The sequence below is a fragment of the Pleurodeles waltl genome, chromosome 1_1 (assembly GCF_031143425.1).
Source record: "Pleurodeles waltl isolate 20211129_DDA chromosome 1_1, aPleWal1.hap1.20221129, whole genome shotgun sequence".
NCBI classification, from domain to species: domain Eukaryota; kingdom Metazoa; phylum Chordata; class Amphibia; order Caudata; family Salamandridae; genus Pleurodeles; species Pleurodeles waltl.
In genome coordinates this window covers 36,290,704-36,315,482 of record NC_090436.1, presented here as the reverse complement: position 1 = coordinate 36,315,482, position 24,779 = coordinate 36,290,704, and the positions used below count along the sequence as shown (strand labels likewise).

The 24,779-nt window shown below is 44.9% G+C and overlaps 1 protein-coding gene across 10 annotated transcripts in view; it reads left to right on the top strand.

Moving 5' to 3' along the window:
- Positions 1-24,779, top strand: part of DCTN1 (dynactin subunit 1) — a 394,031-nt gene that overhangs the window by 152,136 nt on the left and 217,116 nt on the right. For 9 of the 10 annotated variants that reach the window (XM_069207920.1, XM_069207653.1, XM_069207629.1 and 6 more), the window contains exon 2: positions 804-1,052. In XM_069207920.1, the coding sequence (XP_069064021.1) occupies positions 804-1,052 (249 nt within the window). Of the gene's footprint in view, positions 1-803; positions 1,053-24,779 lie in introns of those variants that run through there. The other variant, XM_069208321.1, reaches the window with a different exon arrangement.

Genomic DNA, 24,779 nt, shown 5'->3' with positions numbered 1-24,779 from the left:
TTAGAGTGGCATGCTACCTTACCGTCTAAGCACCATCCCACTACATGAATATTGATTCAGCCGTAGAGGCCTGAAATCATCCCAAGATGGCAGAACAAACAAGTTACAAAACAACAGTGAACTATTGGGAATGAATTCCTTACAGCATGCAGACAGACGAGATCTTGAATGCTGTAACAGTATTGAGCCATGTTAAAAAGTTTTCTTGGGGACAACATCATTTGAAAATAGGCAAACATGACTTTGTTTGACTGTATGCAGCAGAAATAATAAACAATGAATGGACAGTGTGAGGCATCCATTTTGAACATTATGGCGTCATGGTCTAACTGAGGCCTGGTTAGCATAAGCCTGGGAAATGCAGTTTAACAGAACATAGCAAAATCGTTTCAAAGCAATAACACTACATAAGTGTGGATATGTAAATTCAATTGTAGATCCATACCCTGCACTTTGTTAATAATGCACAATTTAAAAGATGCACAAAAATCCACACGCTTATCTGGATATTAAAGCAGCATTTTGCAGTGTATACGGGGATGATCTAATGGAAAAAGAATATAGAGATATAAAGGCATTCTAACAGAAAGCAAAGGCGTATACATCAGAGTGGACTAAATTTTATGCCCATTTGTAGCATATATTTTGGTCAGACAATATTCTTTATGCACTTAGGTTCACAGCTTGTTTCTTTTGCTGCATTTTTAATTTACTGTTTTAAATGAACTCCATTCATACATGTGCCATGAAGGCTGTTATAACTAGAGAAGATTATGAATTCTTTTTTTTTTTTTTCTTTGCAGACGCCAAACTCTGCTCCCAGGATGAATGTGGAAGCTTCTGGAAAGCCCCTAAAAGTGGGCTCCCGCGTGGAGGTTATTGGGAAGGGACACCGGGGAACAGTGGCCTATGTTGGTGCCACCTTGTTTGCTACAGGAAAGTGGGTAGGAGTCATCCTTGATGATTCGAAAGGCAAAAATGATGGTACTGTGCAAGGCAGAAGGTACTTTACCTGTGAAGATAACCATGGAATCTTTGTGCGACAGTCCCAGGTATGTGTCACATTCTCCACACAATATGTAGAATCATTCTATTGCATCACAAGACTTGAGACAAACATGCTGAATACCATATCTTCAGAACTTGCTTGTAATAACTGGCTGCATGCATGTCATAACGAGTAGGCCTTTACAAATAAAGTGAAATATCTGTTGGTTTAAATGTAGTATGCCCTGACAAAGCAGTTAGACTATCTTCCATCGCATGTATGCAGACAAACTTGAAATCTCAACACCTCTAAATCAGAGTTGAAATTTCACGTGCCACTACTTACTTTCCAGTACCGGTTTTCTCCTTAGGCATGCCGTCCCCTTGTACACAGAAAAACTGTTCATATTTCATGGTCAGCAAGATAGATTTTATTACTTACTGTACGGCTATGGGAAGTTGATTAACCTAGTCTGGTTCTCTTATTTTAAATATATCTTAATATTGTACAATGGAACCGTGTCCATTTGTAAACCAGTACATTTGTGGACCTTTCTTTTGATTCAATCCCCAAAGTGGCTACTACTTATTTCGTCTTATGTTTTTTTTTTTTTTATCAGACCATCAGTTACAAATAAGTGCAGTAGTAGAGGTGGGTAAGCCAACAAATTAACAGGGAGAACTGAGCCAAGAGTCTGTCTCAGATCTGGAAGCCCATGCACAAGCCTAGCTCAGAAAATAGATGCTATGTAAATCATACATCAAACATCAACTGGTAATCTGAACTCCTCTTAGTTCTTTTTCTGCAGCTTTTAAATACAGCATGAACTTCACCCGATGGCTGAGGGCTTTACATGAGCACCAGTTACATTACACAAGATCACATGCGTTGTTTATAGGCATGGGAGATTAGGTGATTTGCCCAGAATAACAGGATGTTGAGGTGAGACTGAAACCTGTATCCCCAGTTCCACATTCGGCAGCTCTAACCATAATGCCAGATCCTGGTTAGAGGGAGGACGGCTGATTCCACATGAAAGCTTGGTTCGTTATGGGCTCGAGGTTCCAAAAGGGCCAGGCTTCCGGCTCGAGGTTTGAGTGACTCGCCCACATCTGGGCAATAGGATATAAAACAGCATTCATTCAGAAGATGCAGGGAGCTGCTATGTTGTAGCTAACCTTCTGGGTCTGCTAAGGTACTAGAAAAGAATCAAATGCATCTTTGTAATATCGTTGTTTGTACCAAACGTTTAGATACTTTACAGTAAGGGTGGTCTCATTTCTCAATTTAAGCCGGCAGTTTCTATGGTTTGGCACCAGCACTTAATTCTCAACACTGGCACTAATGGCAGTCCAACCCACGGTGGCACTGCCTATCTAGTTTTCAAATGAGCACAACAGTCTTTAATAATCCAATATACATTAACAGTAACTTATACCTGCCCCCCCAAGTCATTCTTATAGCTTTGGGTCCCGGAACAGTCTGAATTGTCGCACTAGCTGAGTGTCATGATTAGTAGTTGTGTTTGTACTGTCACTGGCAGCCCTGGTAGCGGCGGTGGGTGGTGCCAGCTACAGTGGTCTGCCGAGAAGGGCCCTAGCACTTATCTTTTTACAAATTAAGCACTGGGTGATCTGCACTGTTTGGGCGGAGTTTGTGAGGGAGTGAGGTTAGATGGTAGAGGCTGTGAAAACCTTTTTAAAACTGACCCACGGTAATTGGGCAGCATTTTTTTGGGTGATGAAGGCTTGGTCAAGTTTAGTGGCTAGGAATTTGGGGTTCAGACAAAGTTCACAGGGCCTATTATCCTCCCTTGCAAGTTACAATGCAGCCTGCTTGAAGCATCCTCCGTTTAAGCTGTTAAATCAATATTTATATTTGTCGCTAACTCATTTAGAATCTGGGCCTTGGCCATCAGTCCTACACTGACAACTCCCAACCTATGGTCAGTTTACTTTGCTTGTTGTACTGTTGTGACAATCTAGGAGATTGATTCCTGCATGCTCCTCAGATGGATATAACTGTTTGTAAAACGAAAGTTTAGATCAGTAATAGTTGTGATGTTCACTTGCATGGTGGAGTTCACTTTTCATGTTAGCTCACCAGGCAAAAAATCTCAAAGGTACCCTAGATCAGTAACTGGCAATGGACTGTCTGAGTACTTTAGCATGAAAAATGATCTTAGTTTTGTCTAAATTATTATATATTGTATTTCCTTTTTATGCCAACGAAGATGAGACAAATGGTGGTAAAGTCAGTGATTACTTAAAGGCACAAATAGGGATACAGCCTTTTTTATAGGAGTTACCAATATCTTTTTTTCAGTATAGAAGTCGGGAGTAACACTCGTCATTGAGACCGCGAGACAAGACTATTTCTCATCTTCCCGAGCCAAACTCAAATTTCTAAAAGCTGAGAAAGGCATTACACTTAAATATGTGTGCTTGGTGTCTGAAGCTAGCAACTGTGACAACTTAAAGAGAAATCCTCGTTCCCTCAACAAGCACTTCTCTCGTGATCCACAGACAAAGGCTTGTTACTTTTGTTCACTTTAAGTCAGCCGCCGTGAGGCAATCGTTCTCAGCTATTATTTTTAAGATGAAGGTCTGCCATGATTACTTTTTGGCTAATTTGAGACAAGTCTGTTTTCTCAGTAACGAGGCTGCAGGCAGTTAACGTCACAGCGACTCAAGATGCTCATTGTTTGGAATTTCTCACTTGCTTCCTTGCTTGGTGTATCACAATCTTGTACTTTCTTTAGACGTAGACGTGCTTCGACAGTGGGTGCTTCTCAGACTTAGTGGGCAATGTTTGATCTTCAGACATTCTCTTGAAATCAACTCGGTAAATGTTATAGTTGCCTTCCCTCGGAAGTGGCCATATTTCATGCCTTTAGAATGATGAATTCTTCAGAGAATTGAGTATTGAAGTACATCAGGCAGACCGAACAGCCCAGGGTTTAAAACTTTATCCGGATTTCTTGAGAAGTGTTGGCCAGAAGTAAAGTCGAGGTATATTGCATATATATTGGGCATACACACCAAATGCTTTGCCTCCGTTTAGAGATTGGTCCAAGAGTACTCCATTAGCTTAAAGAAGAAAATGTAGGACTGACTTATTTAAATATTTCTGTAATTGATATAGTCACATATATTTCTCTGCAGCTGAGGCCGATGAATTCCCGTTGACTTCTTATTTCACTGAAGTCCGCCCTGCAGTTTTGAAGCTTGTCTGAAATGCTGAGTCTAACCATAGTGGAGACCCTACAGTACATATACATAAAGGGTTGTAAAAATGGAATGTCACTTATTTTCTCAATCATTTTATTGATTTTTCTTGGTCTGTACTTTTTTAACACCAACAAATACATAAATGTGTGTTGTTTTGGTGCCAACTACACACTTCTGACGCTTAGTCCTTCCACTATCTTTACCAGTGCCTCCATCTGTATTTCACACGTGCTTTAAAGTGCAATATAATGGGCTGATGATTTAGCTCAATGGCTGCATATATCGATTCCAGACATGTAATGCAATCTGAAATGGATGTCTCCATCTCCTGAAGCATCTCATTCATTTTATTTTTAGAAATGGATTAAAATGTGTACCATTAATTGAAGTAATGCTTACTTCACTTATCTACACGGCTATGAATCTGAGTGACTATGGAAGTAATTATTACAGTTTTCTAAATATTATTGAGAAAGTAAAATCCCATCTGAGGGTCTGAAGAGTCCCAGTGAGTTCCATATTATTTTACTCACTGTTGTATGAAAAACCGATTTGTTGACCCGTTTGAGGTTCATAAATGTACCTGCTCTGACAAATAACAGAGCCAAGAGCTTCATCAGCGCCCAAGCTAAATCCTATATGAACATCTGAATACGACTAAAACTCTGGTTTTAGCACCAAGAGCCTTTGCGCCAGTTGATGCACCTGATCTTGAAACATTTCCTATTGATTTAAACAACGAGGAGGCATACTAGTCCAATGCCACTAGCCCAAAGGCGTCCGAGTCTTGAGCTCACCAGGGTCACAGCACCCCTATACTAACTGCACAGAGACCCTGCTTTTCAGCGATAACGTATCCAAGATAGTTGCATCCATATCTTAGAGACCTTTACTGCACCCTAGGGTCGGAGTTCCCCAAAACCGGAGCACTTCAGAATCCATGGCACTAGGATCATAATTCAGAGAGCGTTGGCATCGTCTCACCTTACCATCAGATCTTCTCACGTTTGAAGTATCCCAGTGCCCGTGATCAGAGGGCCCACATTTATCAATACTTATCTTCCATTGATATGATAGATGGAAAGCTAAATTTACAAGGGCAGAAATTAACCAAACCAGCAGGTGTCCCAGATCAGTTTTGCTATGAACTGTTGTATTGTCCACAGTAGAGCAAGACAGGGTTTGTAAAGCCCATAAAGAGGTTTGTCCCACAGCTCTGTTTGTACCACACTGTGCATAAGGCTGAGACCGCAAAGGCATGCTTAATATTCCTCCAGAAGCGGAGTTGAAATTGGGTGTCTTACCCCACGATTCTGGTGTAACAGTCAGTTTGCAATTAACTACCCATGAGAAAACATAGTGATTGTACCCATGAAATGAGGTTTGGTGAAATTCAGAACTCAATAATCTGTCATTTAAGATGAATTTGGAAAATGTGAGGAGGTGTAGCAATAGAGGTTTCTTGATATTTTATTTTCTTTTTTCTTGTCCGTATAAGAAAATCCCACCACACTACACGAGGGTCATCAACTGACATCAAACATGGTAACCCAGTAAAGCAGGTTAAAACCCAGGCAGATGCAGCACTTCACCTCTCCCGGGCCTTCCCCATGCTCTTATCTAACCGCAAGCCCGTGAGCAAGGAGGAAAAAGTAGAAGGGGAAAGGGAAAGGAGGCAGGAATAATCATTGGACTACATATCGAGAGTAATTCCATTTTGCAGAACATTTTCCCAAATGGCCCAACATTCATCGTTGTTGCCTATTGGATCACTATGTTCTAAGCAAGAAAAATAATCTACTGAAGACAGCCAATCCAAAACATTCGGGGGTATAGGGCTGACCCATTTTAGGCAGATTTGTCTCCTGGCCAACACCAACAACAAAAGCAATATACCCTTATGCGGCCTAGATAAGTTCTGATCCCATATGGACCCGGGGGAGACACCGGGGGAGACACCAAAAAATACTGGAGGGGGAGTCACCTCCACATCAATGCTTATAAAATGCTTAAGGAAACCATTAATCCCCGACCAAAAAGTACCTAGATTTGGGCAGTTCCAAAACATATGTACATCGTTTGAATTAGGCTCCCCACATCGCGGACACTTTTTTTTCTGACTTCCCCACAGTGGACAACCTCTGAGGAGACCATGCATCGTCAACAGTTGATTGTTTTTTTTTTTTTTTTTTTTAAAGCGGCTGATCTAGTTACCGACCACAGCATAGAGGTTGACATTTCCCAAATATGCACTAAATCCAGATCTGGCAAGACCTCTCCCCATTTCTTCTCAAGAGGCAAAACCGCTGAATCTGATGCATCAAGCAATGCCTGATACCAAACAGAGACTTCTTTATGTACCAAGATCGAGGATAATTTCTCTTCCCAAGGATTATACACCCCCCCCCTTTCTCCAGAAGGGATGCCGCCCAACTTGCTAGTTGTAAATACTTAAACCTTGAAAGCTTATGGTCTGTTAATTCCTCAAATCTTGACCAGAGCACCAGCTTAGCATCCTTCAAAATTTGTCCCCACTTCGTCACACCCTTTAACACCAAAGCCAGCTTGTCTAAAAGAATCTCAGGAGTGCCAGGGGAATCCCAGACCGGAGCCCTGGGGCTATAATAGTAAATATGAAGAACTTGGCGTGCCAATCGCCATACTCTAGCAGCGTCCTTAAGCTTCAATTGGATCTTTTTGAAGAATTTCGGGTGACCAAACTTGTATAAGAAAAAACTACCAGCCGCTGAAAACTCTTGAGTCACTGCGCCCCAGAAGAAAGTATATTCAGACCTATCCCGTAGCAAGATCCTAACATTTTTCAATTGAAAAGCTAAATAATATTTGAAAAATCTGGAGCTGCAATCCCCCCCTTACCCTTGGGCCTGCATAGTTTTTGCCAGACAATCCTAACACCTTTTGAAGACCAGACAAATGAGGTTAAATCAGCTTGCATCTTCTGAAACCAACTCTTCTTATATTCCAAGGGGATCGTGTTAAACAAGAATGTAAATTTAGGGAGAGTAATCATTTTAAGAATATTTACTCTACCTATAAAAGTCAGAGGGAGCCCGGCCCAAGTCTCCTTACAGAGCTTATCAAAATTAACCCTAGCCTATTCATTAAGATTGGAAATAACTTGAATACCCAGGTATCTAATCTGTTGCTTAACCAACGGACTATCAAAAGTAGTATTCCAGCACATAATCTCAGCTTTCTCTGGGTTAACGGAATAGCCTGAAACTTCTCCATACTCCTTTAAACGTAATAAAATTCTAGAGAAAACCTGTGTCAAGTCCCCAGTATATATCATAAGATCGTCAACATATAAAGCAATCTTCTTCTCCCAGCCCATACATTGAAAAGGAGGGATCGCTCTATCCGCCCTGATTCTGGCTGCTAAAGGTTCGATTTTATAAATTGAAGAGAAGTGGAGATAGTGGACAACCTTGTCGAGTCCCTCTCTGGATGCTGAATCTGGCAGATAACTTATTAATCAAAATACGAGCTGATGGATCTTTATAAATAACCTGAATTGCCTTAATAAATTTCGGACCCATCCCAAAGGCCTCCGTTACACATTGTAGAAAACGCCAGTGTACCCGATCAAAAGCTTTAGCTGCATCAAATGTGAGGACTGATAGGGGAACTTTTTCAGAGGTCGCCAGATCCACTGCACCCAGTAAATCATGAGTCCATTCATGCAGGTGTCTACCTCTGACAAACCCTTTCTGGTCCTCATGAATCAAATCGCAAATCACACTCCAAAGCCTGTTAGACAGAATATAGGTGTAGCTTATAATCTGAGTTCAACAGAGATCTTGGCCTGTACGAACTACAGAGGGCTGGATCTTTCCCTGGTTTCAAAAGGAGGCTAATGACTGCCTCACTCCAAGACCTGGTCATATCCACCCCCTCCTGTAAAAGATAAACAATTCTGTCAAAATAGTTATGAACTCCTCGTAAAGGTTGCCGTATAGTTCATTAGGCAGACCATCTGGACCCGGAGCCTTCCCCTTATTTAAATTCAGAATCGCTGCTCTCACCTCCTCAGGATCTATTTCCCTCACAAGTTGGTTCTGATTCGATGCAGTTAACAGGTTTCTTGATTGTTGAGATATTTCTCATAGACCTTCTTTTTTTTTTTTTTACATTTTTGTCATCATTGGACGGGTTTCTTTAAAAATGCATGCTAAAAACTAAAATATTCAAATTCTAGGGTCCTGTGGGATTTGTAGGTTGGCATATGGCCAACTTCTCCTGGAAAATGTCTTCCTGGGGTAGGCAGCAGTTTTTCCCACCCCACTCATATAGCGGGTCACACCATAGATGCTTTTTTTTCTAATTGTGAAGTCTCCATATCTGAGAAAATCACATACTTGGTCTGATCATGCCCTTATGTATTTCCACTGGCTTCTGGTTTTATGGTTCCCGGGCTCACAGTACATATTCCGCCCCTGCTGCATCGTGATTGGGCCAGTGTGTCTGCAGAGGTGTTTAGTGCCACGTTTGCACCCTCCTCACCTGAGTGTTGATATAGAGGCCGATGCCCAGTCAGTTCATTCTTGGCTTGTCCAAGCGGCTGATGGTATTGCTCCCATCAAACCCAGAGCGGCCAAATCATCTAGAAAATGACAACCAGCCCCTTGGTTTAATGGGGAGCTGAAGGAATTGCAGAAAACATGTAAGAAATTGGAAGCAGCAGTACCTCCCTACTGATAAATCCATACACAAAATAGCCTTAAATGATTATCATAAAGCTATAAAAAAGCTCAATCTGAATTTCATACAGCTCAAATAGGCTCATCAGATCATAAACCTGGTGAGGTCTTGAAAATTGTAATGACATTTACCAATCCAGATGCCCTGCTTCAGCCCTGCTTCACCTTCTCTGAACTCAACTTTCTGACTTTTTTGTTATCAAAATCAAAAACATTGTAGACTCCCTACTCCTTGGGAATAAGGTCCCACTGAGTACTGACGGCACTTCAGCTCAGCAGGAGGCAACTTGATGGCCAACTATTGCAGGAATTTGCTTCCACCCCGCTAGAGGACTCTGGTCTTGTCCTTAGATCTTGCAAATCTGGGTCACTGGATGAACCTTATCCCCCTCATATCATCTATCAGCTTCTAAGTATGTCAGTTTGTTTAGCCACAGTGCCTGGTGGTTAGACATAAGTTAATTCCACTACTAAAGAAACCATTGGCTGATAAATACATCCCTGTTCTTCTTCCAGCCTTCGCCAAAATAATGGAGAAGTTTGTCAAACAGATTTCTGCCTTTTCAGAGCAGAATAAGTTACTCCATCCCTCTCATTCGGGCTTTCACGCTGGCTTCAGGACCTAGACTACTTTGCTGGAGGTGGCAGACACAATCAAGCTAGTGGTGGATCATAGGCAGCAGGTTGCTCTGGTTCTCTTAGATCTATCTGCTGCTTTTGATACAGTGTCGCACTCCACTCTTCTGCAGCATCTTGGTGCTGTGGGCATGGGTGGTCCAGCCTAGGCGTGGTTGCGTTTTATTTTTGTTGCAGAGTGGTCTCAGTCAGTCTTGATAGCCCCTTTTGCTCAGAACCAATGGCATTTGATTTTGGAGTGCCTCCGGGGCCTGCATTGAGCCCCATACTGTTCAATGTGTATATGGCCCCTTTAGCAACTCTCATTTAATCATCTGATGTACAGATTATTTGGTACGCTGAGAATGCGCAACTCTTGCTCACATTAAAGTACCATGAGTAATTTTAGGGCGTGTACGACAGTTGTGTTTCAATGGATGTGTAATAGTAGCCTCCTATGTACCTCCAGCAAGATATAAGTCTTGCTTTTCAGGTCCCTCTCCCTGCATAACCACACCACCAACCCTCTAACACAAACCTAGGGGAAATTGGCCTTCGGATATAGGACGCCCAACTCAACCAAGTCTCCCCAGGAGAGCGTATATTCAGCCAGCTTAAAAAACATCTACACTAGCTGCCTATAAAAGAACGTGGCAGGTTCAAGGGCCTAGTTCTGATGGATACAACTACCTGTGGATTCCTCACCTAATGAATACTCCCATGGCACCAGCATTAGACGGAAATCTTCTTACTAGTCTCTTCACGTCGACGAGGACGTCACTCTAGCCCACGCGACGCCGTCTGACGTCATACAGGCAATAAGAGGTCCTCGACGACGTGCGGACGTCAGTTCCCTTTTTTCTGTGCATTCGAAACGGTTATCTTCGAGGGAGCAACTGTTACTTTTGTGGTTACAGTGTATTTTTGCTGCGTAGTCTTTCGCTGTGGTAATAATGTCGCAGAGAAAGTCTGGATTCAAGCCTTGTCGTGAGTGTGGAGGCAAGATGTCGGTGACGGATCCTCATTCCGATTGCCTTTGGTGTTTGAGCTCCGACCACGACGTCTCGACTTGTGATTCATGCCAGCACATGAATCCAAAGGCCCTCAAGGAACGTGAGGCGAAGCTGTTTATGGCGAAATCGAAGGAGAAGCATCACAAGAAGTCTTCTTCTCCAAGACATCGGCGTCATCGAGACTCTCGGCGCCGTAGAGAATCTCGGCGTCATTCGAAGGAGACTCGTTCCAGGTCTTCGGATCGGCGCCGAAGGACATGGGAGATCAGTCCCACGGTTACGCCGCATCCTTCGACGCCGTTGCCCTCTCCGGCGTCTCCAACTTCACCTGGACAGGCGTCGGTGATTGAGGTATTGGAGCCTCAGGTGTTTTCTCCGGCGTTGCAGACGTCGAGGCCGGCGTCGGGGTCGCCTCCGAGACAAGCACCCCAGTATCCGGCTTTTCCCACCCCTGGAGCTGATAGTTCCGCATTCTTGAATGCGATGTATGCCATCTTCCAACAGATGGCTCCAGGGGGTGCTCCGGCTGGGCCTTTGGCCTTTTCATTGGGTGATCCTGCGCCTCTTCGGCCGGCACCCTTTATGCCCTTTCTCCCTTTTGGGAACGTGGGCTCGGCGCCAGTGTCGGCGCCGGTGGCCGCTCCGGTGGCTTCAGAGGGATTGGCCCCGGGGATTTCCATCCCGTCGACGTCGGGATTTCGGCCTGTCACTCCGGTGTGTCCATCTGCTTCAGCTGCTCTTTCGTCGGCGCCGAAGTTACCTGTGGCGCCGGACGCGGCGTCGGTGGCTTCTGAAGATCGGCGCCGATCTTCGACTTCGGCGGAGGCATTGTCGACTCCGCGTATTGAACAACGGCTTCATTCGAGGAGACGTGCTCTCCGTGTATTAGAGGAGCAGGAGTACCAACGAGCCCTGGAGGAAGGAGAGCTAGAGGACTCGGGTGATGGGCTGCGTGGTCTGGAGTCGGCCAGTGGGCTGGACACTTCCCCTGAGTGGGATCTTTCGTCCCCGGGAGAATACACTGAGGAGGCTGCTTCCTTTCATGCAGTGGTACGGAAGGCAGCTAGTTTTTTGGACCTGCCTTTGCCGGTGGTGGAGGCTAAACAAAACCTTCTAACAGAGCTGCTACATCCGGCCTCAGCTGCGGCGGAGCCTCTTTTGCCATTTAATGACGCTCTGCTGGATCCGGTGTTAGAGGTGTGGAAGAGGCCGGCATCTTCCCCAGCAGTTCACAGAGCCGTGGCCAGGAGGTATCGGGCGGCTCCGACTGACCCTGGTTTTCTGTCTAGGCACCCTACGCCGGAGTGCTTGGTGGTGCAGGCCTCCTGTTCATCTAAGTCAGCGCCTGGTTCTTTCCCGACGGTGCCTGGGGACAGAGATTCAAAGAAACTAGAGGCGCAGTCCAAGAAGATTTTTTCGTCCTGCAGTCTGGCGTTGAAGGCCACCAACGCAACCTGTATCCTGGGGAGGTATATTCATGCTCTGATGGATGACATTTCCTCATCATTTACAGAGCTTCCCCAGGGTCTTTTGGATGTTGTTTCAAATGCCCAGGCTGCTGCGACCCAGATTATCCAGACGGGACTGGATACGACCGACTCGGTAGCCAGAGCAATGGGCACAACTGTGGTGGCAAGGAGACAGGCCTGGCTCCGTAACTCGGGCTTTTCTGCGGATGTACAGTCCACATTGTTGGATCTCCCGTTTGATGGGGACAAACTGTTTGGAGCCAAGGCTGATTCGGCCTTGGAACGTTTTAAGGAGAGCAGGGCCACGGCTAAGTCGTTAGGGCTCCAAGCTCCTTCTTCCACGGCCTCTTCCAGATTTTTCAGGAGGTTTCGTGGATTTGGGCGTGGCTCTTTCTCCTCTTCCTTTCGGGGAAGATATCAGCAACCTGCCTCTTCCCATCCCTATAGATCTTTTAGGGGGAGAGGTAGGGTCCGCACCAGAGGAGCCTCTCAGCAGCACTCTGCCTCTTCCTCATCCTCTGGCGGGGTGCAGCAGGGGAAGCAGCCTTAGGCTTCCACCATTTCCCACTCACTCCTCTCCTGTAGGGGGAAGATTACAGCATTTTCTCACCAAATGGAAGACTGTTACAACGGACACTTGGGTTCTCAGTATTGTGGGAAAAGGCTACACCCTTCCCTTTCGGGAGTTCCCGCCCCTCATCCCGCCCGCCCTTCTTATTGTTCAGAAGAACACCTCCTGTTGCTAGAACAGGAGGTACAATCCCTCCTTTCAAAGGGCGCGGTGGAGTTGGTCCCAGAGCAGGAAAGGGGTCGAGGATGTTACTCAAGGTATTTCCTGATTCCCAAGAAGGATGGTCGTTTGAGACCAATCCTGGACCTGAGGATCTTGAATTGGTTCCTCAAGCAGGAAAAGTTCAAGATGCTGACCCTAGCACAGGTGCTTTTGGCGTTGAACAAGGAAGACTGGATGGTGTCTGTCGACTTGCAGGATGCTTACTTTCATATCCCGATACTCAAGTCACACAGGAAGTATCTCCGGTTTGTGGTGGGATCACAGCACTATCAGTTTGCGGTCCTTCCGTTTGGTCTTACTTCAGCACCTCGAGTCTTCACGAAGGTGATGTCGGTGGTTGCGGCAGAACTCAGAAGGAAGGGGATAGCAGTATTCCCTTATTTGGACGACTGGTTGATCAAAGCCAAGTCCCCGGAGCTTGTGTCGCATCATCTGCAGTCAACAACCCAGTTGTTGTTCGACCTGGGTTTTTCGGTGAACGAGCCCAAATCTCACCTAGAGCCCTCTCAGTGCCTCCTGTTCATAGGGGCAGTACTGGATACAACATTGGGTCGGGCCTTTCCTCCGCCTCAGCGGATTCAAGATATTCAGGATTTGGTTCCAATGTTTCGAAATGGAGCGGTAGTTCCAGTCCTCAAGGTCCTTCGTCTGCTCGGTCTGTTTGCCTCCTGCATTCTGTTGGTCACGCATGCTCGCTGGCACATGAGGGCTCTTCAGTGGTGCCTCCGAAGGCAGTGGTCTCAACACAAAGGGGATCTAGAGGGTACTGTCAAGATCTCCAGAGATGCTGCTGTGGATTTGAAGTGGTGGATTGCAAGCAACAATCTTTCACAAGGAAAGCCGTTCCAGCAGTCGCCACCAGTGGCCACAGTCATAACGGATGCTTCCACTCTAGGGTGGGGAGCTCATCTGGGGGATCTGGAGATCAAAGGTCTTTGGTCTCCAGAGGAACAGATGTTTCACATCAATCTGTTAGAGTTACGGGCTGTACGTCTGGCTCTCAAGGCCTTCCTCCCTTCCCTTCGTGGTCAGTCGGTACAGGTCCTAACGGACAATACTACCACGATGTGGTACATAAACAAGCAGGGAGGAGTGGGGTCGTACCTTCTCTGCAGAGAAGCTCTTCGACTATGGTCCTGGGCAAAGGACCATCAGATTTGCTTGATAGCAAACCATCTGGCCGGACTCTTGAACGTGCGTGCGGACAGTCTCAGTCGCCAATTCTCGGCAGACCACGAGTGGCGTCTCCATCCAGATCAAGTCCGTTTAATCTTCCAGAGGTGGGGGTTTCCTCGGGTAGATCTGTTTGCCACTCGAGAGAACGCGCATTGTCCGTTATTCTGCAGCCTCCAGTATCCGATGCAGGGAGCGTTGGGGGACGCGTTTCAAATAACCTGGTGCGGCCAGTTGCTTTACGCGTTTCCTCCCATACCCTTGATTCCTCGAGTATTGAGGAAGATTCGCCAGGACCGGGCTCTAGTCATCCTAATAGCTCCGGATTGGCCAAGGAGGGTATGGTACTCCGACCTTCTCCAACTCTCAATGTGCCCTCCGCTCCGTCTCCCTTTCAGGGCAGACCTCCTCTCGCAGTCGCAGGGGCAGGTTCTACACCCCAACCCCCAGAGTCTGCACCTACATGCCTGGAGATTGAACGGGGCAACCTGAGTTCCTTCTCTCTCCCGCCTGAGGTAGTGGATGTTATATTAGCGGCCAGGCGACACTCCACTAAATCTATCTACGCTAATAGATGGTCTAAATTTGTTGCGTGGTGTAGAGAGAGGCAGATTGATCCTTTGCATGCTCATCTATCAGACGTTTTGTCTTTTGCTCTGTCTCTAGCGCAGAAAGGTTGTGCAGTGGCTACCATTAAGGGTTATTTATCGGCCTTGTCAGCCTTCATATGTCTTCCTGACCAACCATCTTTATTTAAATCCCCTATTGTTATCAGATTCTTGAAAGGTCTTCTAAATAAATATCCTCCAAAGCCATTCGTTATGCAGCAATGGGATTTGTCCTTGGTCCTGACTTTCCTTATGGGGTCCCCTTTTGAACCTATGCATTCTTGCCCCTTAAGGTATTTGGTTTTAAAAACAGTCTTCCTGATAGCTATAACATCAGCAAGGAGAGTGAGTGAGTTGCAGGCCTTATCAGTAAAGCCCCCTTATACAACTTTTTATGGGGATAAGGTGGTGTTGAGGACCAAGGCTGCTTTCCTCCCGAAGGTTGTTTCACCTTTCCATTTGGCTCAGGCAATTACTTTGTCCACGTTCTATCCTCCACCTCATCCTTCCAAAGAGGAAGAAAGACTGCACCGTCTGGACCCAAAGAGGGCGTTGAGCTTCTTTATGGATAGAACAAAGGATTTCAGGCTGGAGGATCAGCTGTTTATTGGATACGTGGGCAAGAGGAGAGGAAAGGCAGTCCACAAGAGAACACTATCCAGGTGGGTTGTTCTTTGCATTAAAATCTGTTACTCTTTGGCAAAGAAGGATCCTCCTGAGGGCATTAGAGCTCATTCCACCAGAGCTAAGTCGGCCACTTCGGCCTTGGCCAGAGGTGTTCCTGTGGTCGACATCTGCAAGGCCGCAACTTGGTCGTCCCTTCACACTTTTGCAAAACATTACTGTTTGGATTCTGAGGTTAGAAGAGACGGCCATTTTGCACGGTCAGTGCTGCAGGATTTCTTGGTTTGACCATTTAGGCACCCACCGCCGGGCGTGGTACTGCTTTGGGACTCTATTCATTAGGTGAGGAATCCACAGGTAGTTGTATCCATCAGAAGAACGAGTTACTTACCTTCGGTAACGACTTTTCTGGTGGATACATTAGCTACCTGTGGATTCCTCACGGTCCCACCCGCCTCCCCGTTGCCTTTCTGGTCTTACCAAGTAATCCTTGAGTACGCTCCTCTTGGTCTTTGAGGGTGCAATAGATGTTGTATATATTATATGTATATATGTATATATCTTTGTGTATATGCTTGATGTGTGGATATATATTTAAAAAAAGAGAGAGTTATATATATATATAAAAGATTTACAGATATTCATGCAATGTTGTGTATTTTTACAATGTAATGGGATGTTGCCTTGCTCTTTCATTGCATTGCCTGGTTGTTCTCATGCACGTAAAAAATGATTGGTACTGACGTCCGCACATCGTCGAGGACCTCTTATTGCCTGTATGACGTCAGACGGCGTCGCGTGGGCTAGAGTGACGTCCTCGTCGACGTGCAGAGACTAGTAAGAAGATTTCCGTCGAATGCTGGCGCCATGGGAGTATTCATTAGGTGAGGAATCCACAGGTAGCTAATGTATCCACCAGAAAAGTCGTTACCGAAGGTAAGTAACGCGTTCTTCTTATTCATAAAGCTTTTTATCATAAAGACCCTCAGTAACTGTGCAGCAGGTTTACTCCGTATCATCCGGTTAGTTTACCTTGGTCCTCCAGTTCCTTGCTGGTGGTCATTCCTTGATTTAGAAGGAAACAAATGGGGCGCATCTCTTAATCTCCTTTGGCTGCCAAGTAGTTGAATCCCTTTTCACTACAACTCTGGGCCACAGGGACATTTTACTTTTTAAAAAGCTTCTGAAAACTTAGATTTTGGGGTCTGTCTCTAGTTCTTTTATTTAATTGGGCTAGATTTTACTGTCGGGGCCAGGACACTCTTGGGTTAGCTGGTTTTATGTATAAATCCCTAAATAATAATAATACTGTAATAACAGGCCTCGGAAAATCATAAAAATGTTACCAGACCTGCAGGTCGAGTAGCTTGAACAATCTACTCAACCTAATTGTAATGTACTTTCAAATTGTGTGATCCTATACAAATATTGTGTTTTACAGTCGCCTTTTTCTTCATTCTCACATGAGTGCACCTTCAAATATGCAAGTTCAGCATTTCTGCTGTTTAACAAAAGTCCTCTTTTGTTTGATTAAATGCACAAAACGTTTGCTCCATGTATAAAACATTTAGCCCACATATAGGGTACTCATAATCCATGCATGACTTGCCCCTTAGTTTACTAATAGCTTTGCCATCAGGAGAGGAGTCTTTCTCATTTTATGTTTAAACACTCACTTTTAATAAATATATTGCTAAAGCATGATGAGGTAGCGCACTGTCATTTACCGACAGTAAATTTCCAAGAAATGTCCAAAAACCTTCCCACTTTTTTTTTTTTCATCCTATTTTTCATCACACAAGTCCAAAAAAAGTTTCTTTCAAGGCTACTGAAATATATTTTGGAATGTTTGTTAAGTTGACTTAGGTATATAAATGCTGTGTGTTAGGAAATACCTGATACCCACAGCCTTTCCTTTCATTTCACACAGGTCAGACAGTTCACCTTACAAAATCCTGGAACTCTGCAGTCACAAGGAACAGTGTTTGCATTACAAGGAGACAAACTGACTTTTGACCACTGTTTCTGAACACAGAGCACATGTTCTTTGTCCACTTGTGTAGGAAAGTACCATCTTGCCTGGCATGTTACCCCCATTTTTCACTGTATATATGTTGTTTTAGTTGTATGTGTCACTGGGACCCTGCCAGCCAGGGCCCCAGTACTCATAAGTGTGCCTGAAAGTGTTACCTGTGTTATGACTGTCTCACTGAGGCTCTGCTATCCAGAACCTCAGTGGTTATGCTCTCTCATTTCTTTCTAAATTGTCACTAACAGGCTAGTGACCAATTTCACCAATTCACATTGGCATACTGGAACACCCTTATAATTCCCTAGTATATGGTACTGAGGTGACCAGGGTATTGGGGTTCCAGGAGATCTCTATGGGCTGCAGCATTTCTTTTGCCACCCATAGGGAGCTCTGACAATTCTTACACAGGCCTGCCACTGCAGCCTGAGTGAAATAACGTCCACGTTATTTCACAGCCATTTACCACTGCACTTAAGTAACTTATAAGTCACCTATATGTCTAACCTTTACCTGGTAAAAGTTAGGTGCAAAGTTACTTAGTGTGTGGGCACCCTGGCACTAGCCAAGGTGCCCCCACATTGTTCAGGGCAAATTCCCCGGACTTTGTGAGTGCGGGGACACCATTACACGCGTGCACTACACATAGGTCACTACCTATGTGTAGCTTCACAATGGTAACTCTGAATATGGCCATGTAACATGTCTATGATCATGAAATTGTCCCCTCTATGCCATCCTGGCATAGTTGGCACAATCCCATGATCCCACGGGTCTGTAGCTCAGACCCGGGTACTGCCAAACTGCCTTTTCAGGGGTTTCACTGCAGCTGCTGCTGCTGCCAACCCCTCAGACAGGTTTCTGCCCTCCTGGGCTCCAGCCAGGCTTGGCCCAGGATGGCAGAACAAAGGACTTCCTCAGAGAGAGGGTGTTACACCCTCTCCCTTTGGAAAAAGGTGTTAAGGCAGGGGAGGAGTAGCCTCCCCCAGCCTCTGGAAATGCTTTCATGGGCACAGATGGTGCCCATTTCTGCATAAGCCAGTCTACACTGGTTCAGGGACCCCTCAGCCCTGCTCTGGTGCGAAACTGGACAAAGGGAAGGGGAGTGACCACTCCCCTGACCTGCACCTCCCCTGGGAGGTGCCCAGAGCTCCTCCAGGGTGCTCCAGACCTCTGCCATCTTGGAAACAGAGGTGCTGCTGGCACACTGGACTGCTCTGAGTGGCCAGGGCCAGCAGGTGACGTCAGAGACTCCTTCTGATAGGCTCCTTCAGGTGTTGCTAGCCTATCCTCTCTCCTAGGTAGCCAAACCCTCTTTTCTGGCTATTTAGGGTCTCTGCTTTGGGGATTTCCTTAGATAACGAATGCAAGAGCTCATCAGAGTTCCTCTGCATCTCTCTCTTCACCTTCTGCCAAGGAATCGACTGCTGACCGCGCTGGAAGCCTGCAAAACTGCAACAAAGTAGCGAAGACGACTACTGCAACTCTGTAATGCTGATCCTGCCGCCTTCTCGACTGTTTTCCTGGTGGTGCATGCTTTGGGGGTAGTCTGCCTCCTCTCTGCACTAGAAGCTCCGAAGAAATCTCCCGTGGGTCGACGGAATCGTCCCCCTGCAACCGCAGGCACCAAAGAACTGCATCACCGGTCCCCTGGGTCTCCTCTCAGCACGACGAGCGAGGTCCCTTGAATCCAGCAACTGTGTCCAAGTGACTCCCACAGTCCAGTGACTCTTCAGTCCAAGTTTGGTGGAGGTAAGTCCTTGCCTCCCCACGCCAGACTGCATTGCTGGGAACCGCGTCTTTTGCAGCTACTCCGGCCTCTGCACTTCCGGCGGAAATCCTTTGTGCACAGCCAAGCCTGGGTCCACGGCACTCTAACCTGCATTGCACGACTTTCTAAGTTGTCCTCCGGCGGCGTGGAACTCCTTTGTGCAACTTCGGGTGAGCACTGTTTCACTCCTCTTCGTAGTGCCTGTTCCGGCACTTCTGCGGGTGCTGCCTGCTTCTGAGAGGGCTCCTTGTCCTGCTGGGCGCTCCCTCTGTCCCCTGACGCAATTGGCGACATCCTGGTCCCTCCTGGGCCACAGCAGCATCCAAAAACCCTAACCGCACAATTTGCAGCTAGCAAGGCTTGTTGGCGGTCTTTCGGCGGGAAAACACTTCTGCATGACTCTTCACAACGTGGGACATCCATCCTCCAAAGGGGAAGTTTCTAGCCCTTGTCGTTCCTGCAGAATCCTCAGCTTCTACTGCCTAGTAGCAGCTTCTTTGCACCCACAGCTGGCATTTCCTGGGCATCTGCCCATCTCCGACTTGCTTGTGACTTTTGGACTTGGTCCCCTTGTTCCACAGGTACCCTCGTTTGGAAATCCATCGTTGTTGCATTGTTGGTTTGTCTTTCCTGCAGAATTCCCCTATCACGACTTCTCTGCTCTTTGGGGAACTTTAGTGCACTTTGCACTCACTTTTCAGGGTCTTGGGGTGGGCTATTTTTCTAACCCTCACTATTTTCTAATGGTCCCAGCGACCCTCTACAAGGTCACATAGGTTTGGGGTCCATTCGTGGTTCGCATTCCACTTTTGGAGTATATGGTTTGTGTTGCCCTATCCCTATGTGTCCCCATTGCATCCTATTGTAACTATACATTGTTTGCACTGTTTTCTAAGACTATACTGCATATTTTTGGTATTGTGTACATATATCTTGTGTATATTTGCTATCCTCATACTGAGGGTACTCACTGAGATACTTTGGCTTATTGTCATAAAAATAAAGTACCTTTATTTTTAGTATATCTGTGTATTGTGTTTTCTTATGATAGTGTGCAAGTGACACTAGTGGTACTGTAGGAGCTTCACTCGTCTCCTAGTTCAGCCTAAGCTGCTCTGCTAAGCTACCATTATCTATCAGCCTATGCTGCTAGACACCCTATACACTAATAAGGGATACCTGGGCCTGGTGCAAGGTGTAAGTACCCCTTGGTGCTCACTACAAGCCAGTCCAACCTCCTACAACTTGCCAGAAGGGTCCAGTAGTTTCTATAAATAGTGCAACCTCATAAAAAATGACTCACCATAGGGAGTGGTCACGTAGATTTTTCGAAATTCGTTTCAGCCTGTGTTTTTGTTTTACCATAAGCAACAAAATAGGCAGATGCAGTTTAAACCAGCAATAAAAACAATCCTTAATAAAAATTAATCTGTAAAAAAAAAAAAAGAAAAGTCTGGACCCTGCTTAAACATTAGACTGTATATTAGCTAATTCATCGAATTATTACTTTTCTTTTTATGCAAAGATACAAATGATAAAGATGACTAAGAAAGGGGAAAAATCAGTTCAAACCACAGATTTGATTTCTGTTATCCCTTAAAGATTAACTAAACATTGTTGGAGTTGTCTTGAGGCTAAGCTGGGTTATACCTTACATAACTTTCTTATATTTAGCTTTGACAAATACATCCACAATCCCACCTCCAACTATAGCACTGTTGTAGTTTTGTTCACCATGAAAATGTGTCTCAGTTGGCACAGGGCCCGTGAAAACCATATTTCTGCATAAGTAATAGTACAATTCTTACAACACAAAGCAGTGACACCCGTGTATTTATTTATGTAAGTATGGTATTACATAGCGTGTACCTAGCTGAACAGCAAGGGAGTTCTGAATATTAGACTGAGGCTTGAGACCGAATTAAACATGGTTTTAAAGAGTGATAACGGTTATTTGGCTTTGGGAGTTGTGGGGGAGAGGAGTGTGTGTCCTATATGTATCTCCCAAAAATTGTAATGTCTTCAGTTTTGTGCCAGATACCAAATCCAATGAATTGAACAGGAGTTTACATTGTTGCAGGATATTCAGCCCTAGGTTAGACTAAGACAGCATACCCCTTTGCTGTTACTTTGGAGTACATCAGAATATCTGTATTTAGTATGTTCTTCTGTTTGCTCCCTATACAAGTGTTGAGTCATTAAACAATGTAGCATTAGAAAAACTCCATAGACTTAGAGGTGGAAAAGTGCATCTTTATTTAAATGTTGAAGGAGACACGCGGCTTCATGTAGAAGTGGGCAGTCCCTCCAGGAGGACTCACCAGAAGCATAACTGTCCCCTCAGCTCAACCTCCTACTGACCGCTGCTAAGATGCATTATGCTTGCAGTAGAACACTGTCAAAACACACACACTCTTGCTTGTTGTCTTGTACATTTATTTCAGGATCACGCACCATAAAAAGTGCTGCAGAGGGAAGCTAAGTAAAACAAAATGCTGTGTAAATGCAACAATATAATGAAAAAGACAACAGATCTGCATATCACATAGGCATTGATACGCACAACCTGTATTATAAGCATTAACCTCTCCTACTGCATGTGAACTGGTAGGATATTTGAGTCTTCATCACCTGAGCGCAGTCCTCAAGGAATGAGGTTAATCTTTTGAGTGCATTGCTTTTGCTTGTATCACAATTATGTATCGGATTCTGGTGGTCCAGTAGTGTGTGGTAGATCAGGGGGATGAGCAGTCAACTTTAAGATCAAGACTTATGTGCTCAAATCTTATATCTCATGAGTGCTCTCCTGTACGAAAAGAAGAATGTGCTCAATTGTGTTGCTCTGTCAATCTATGCTCATAACTAGAAGTCTAATAACAATCATGAGTTGTATTTATTCACATCTGAGTGGTCACATGAAAGGCATTTTCTTTCACTGTTGGTGACTTACCCTACTTTCAGGGTGTGTAGGAGTTTTAGAGACTTGGCATGATTGAGTTATTGGAGCCAGCACAGGCCCTGGCATTAGAAATTATTTGCCAGTGGTGTTGGTATCGGTCTTCAATTTTAACTGAATGCTTTAAGCATTTGGAGGTGTGGAGCAAATTACCCCTGCCAGTAATGGGGAGTGGTGCCTTGTTTAAAATTATTGCTGTACCAGAGTTATTGTACATACTCCAAAATTATCTGTACTCACTCCCTACTAATTCCTTTACTACACTGCAACCGTTCTTGATGAGCTACCTGAAGGCAGATGGGCCTCTGAAGGTTGCCTTCAATAAATGTGAATAAGCCCCATATATTGACAGACTGGTTCACTGATACAACATTATGTTATTGGGTGGCCTAGCTGCTCCCCTTAAATGATTGGCTTTTTATAGATCTTATCCCATGGTGATACTGGGAATAGGCACTCTGGGAATTCCTGATCTGGTGGCACAGTTGTAGGGGGTAAAAAGTAAATCCGGCACTGAATCCCTTCCCCCATTACTAAGATACAATTGGAGTGTAGGCATCTGGTTTTAAATAATCATGTCTGATTGCATGTGAGATTACCAAAGGAAACTCCCATATGACAGGATACTTGGTTGTCCAGAGTCCCCAAACCAGTGGGCTTTCATACTTGGATACAACAGTGATTTAAAAAAAACATGGGAAGGTCTGGGATTCAAGCAATATTGAAGCATTCATCCAACTAGCAACAAAATTAGAGCTTCTTAATCCCAGTACTTTCACCGTTTACAAATTAGACGTGCACTGCGGGGCTACAACCAGACTTGAGTTTTGAGTTTAGGATAGCAATTGCGAAGTCTAAAGGGGCATGTAATTCCAGAATCCACAGAGCTCTGGTGGTGACTGTGTCAGACCCCTGGAACATTCTTGAGGAGAAATGGGAGCAGGATCTAGGTTGCAGTGAAGCAGATGACAGTGGCCAGACAAGTGTTAAGTTTGAGCCGTCTGCACCTCATCCATTTTAAATATTTCCAGAGTTTCTTATATGCTTGAAAGCCCAAATTTGTTTGAAATAAAAAACAGTCAAGGGTACCTTCTTTACATAGTTTCTGAATATTGCATCAAAAAGCTTACTGGTCTTGAACATATAATTTGCTAGAAATTGTTATAGGAATGCTATTGACAAAAACCCCAAAGTAGCTATACTGGGCATATGGAAAATAGAATGGTCATAAGGGAGCTAAAATGTTGATGACTATTGGCTTTGTAATAGGGAGATACTGCCAAATACTGGTGGCCAACTAATGCCCCATCCACGAATGTGCGGCTCACTGGTATGAACTTCGGCTCCATAGCATAAGACGCAATCTCCTAGGCGAAGTGTTTCCCTTAAAGATTTGCTGGATTCGGAGTCCATGGTGGATGGCTATCCGTCTGTGCAGCTCATACTCTGAATATGAAGGATTGGCAAAATGGAAAAACCTAGCACACAATTGTTACCAAATGTAATGCAAAGCTGCGCTACTGATGTGTAATATGGATGAAGTATCGTTGCCAGACAATATGTGACTTATCAGCACCGTTAGGAGTTGGTATAAATGTTGTTGTTTGTTTCTTTATATATGGAAAGCGAATATGGAGATTTTTTTTTTTTTTTTTAAATGGAGAGCCTCACAGCAATTGCTCCTCAATTTCTGTATTTCTATAGAAGACCACCAAGTTGCCAATGCTAAGTTGCTATAATTTACTAGCCTACAAGTTGCTTGGTTTACAGCCCTCTGCAACCAATTCAGATAGGAAAAGGCCGTCTGAGACGTCTGATATTTTTTTCCTTCAAGCAGCTCTCAGCTTTGTAATACCATGAGCTGTTCAAGGCTAAGAACCTGTAGGCTCACTTTCAACCACTGACCGCCACAAACCAAGAACATCCTCCTCCTGGCTACAAATTCTGCACGCCCAGCAAAGAGCAGAAGACCTCTCCCTATGTATCCTGCAGATGAACATGCAACAAAAATAACAGCCTTGTTCAGGCAGACCTGGCTAGTTACAAACCACTATCGAATAGCCTGTTCCTTGAAAAACAGAAAGAGCAGCATTCACTCAGAGTTGCGACTTTCTGAAGAAAAATGCTTGGTCTCAGATCAACCTTTCCCTGGTACCCCATGTACACCAAGTGATGAGCAGCCCCTTTAACACCAGGACCACCCTAAGACAGCTTTCCAGCATCTGGGATTCCCACAGAAGCTCCTGGTGACTACCTCCCTCGTTATTTCCTCCAGTAACTATGCATAAAGCCTTCACCAGAAGCTCTCATTCTCATTACAGAGACCACCGCAAAGAAAGACAACTGCTGCAAATGCATTCAGATGATCACACATATGTCTGCGTGTGAGGTGCTGATTACATCATGCAATCTGCTTAAGCTCACCTGAAGGTTAATTAATTTGTACTGTATTTTTTTAAAGTAGCTCCACAGCCATAAACTGTACATTGGCAAAAATATCTGCTTAAAGTCTACTTTAAGTAAATTTGCCATACAATTATTACTAGAGTTAAGGCTCATCTGAAATGAAATGTACTCATTGACTGCCCACACTTTGTGTGCACAGCAGAATACATGTGAAGGGGACTAAGTGGCACGGCACATCTCTGGTCTTCGAGCCCTTTACCACATGACACTCACTCCATCTTTAGGATTCCCTCTTGCTAGCCCACCCTGCATCTGTGTATGCTATGTGCAACCGGTCAGGGATAATAAGCGCTGTATAAATACAGTTATAATAAAATTAACTT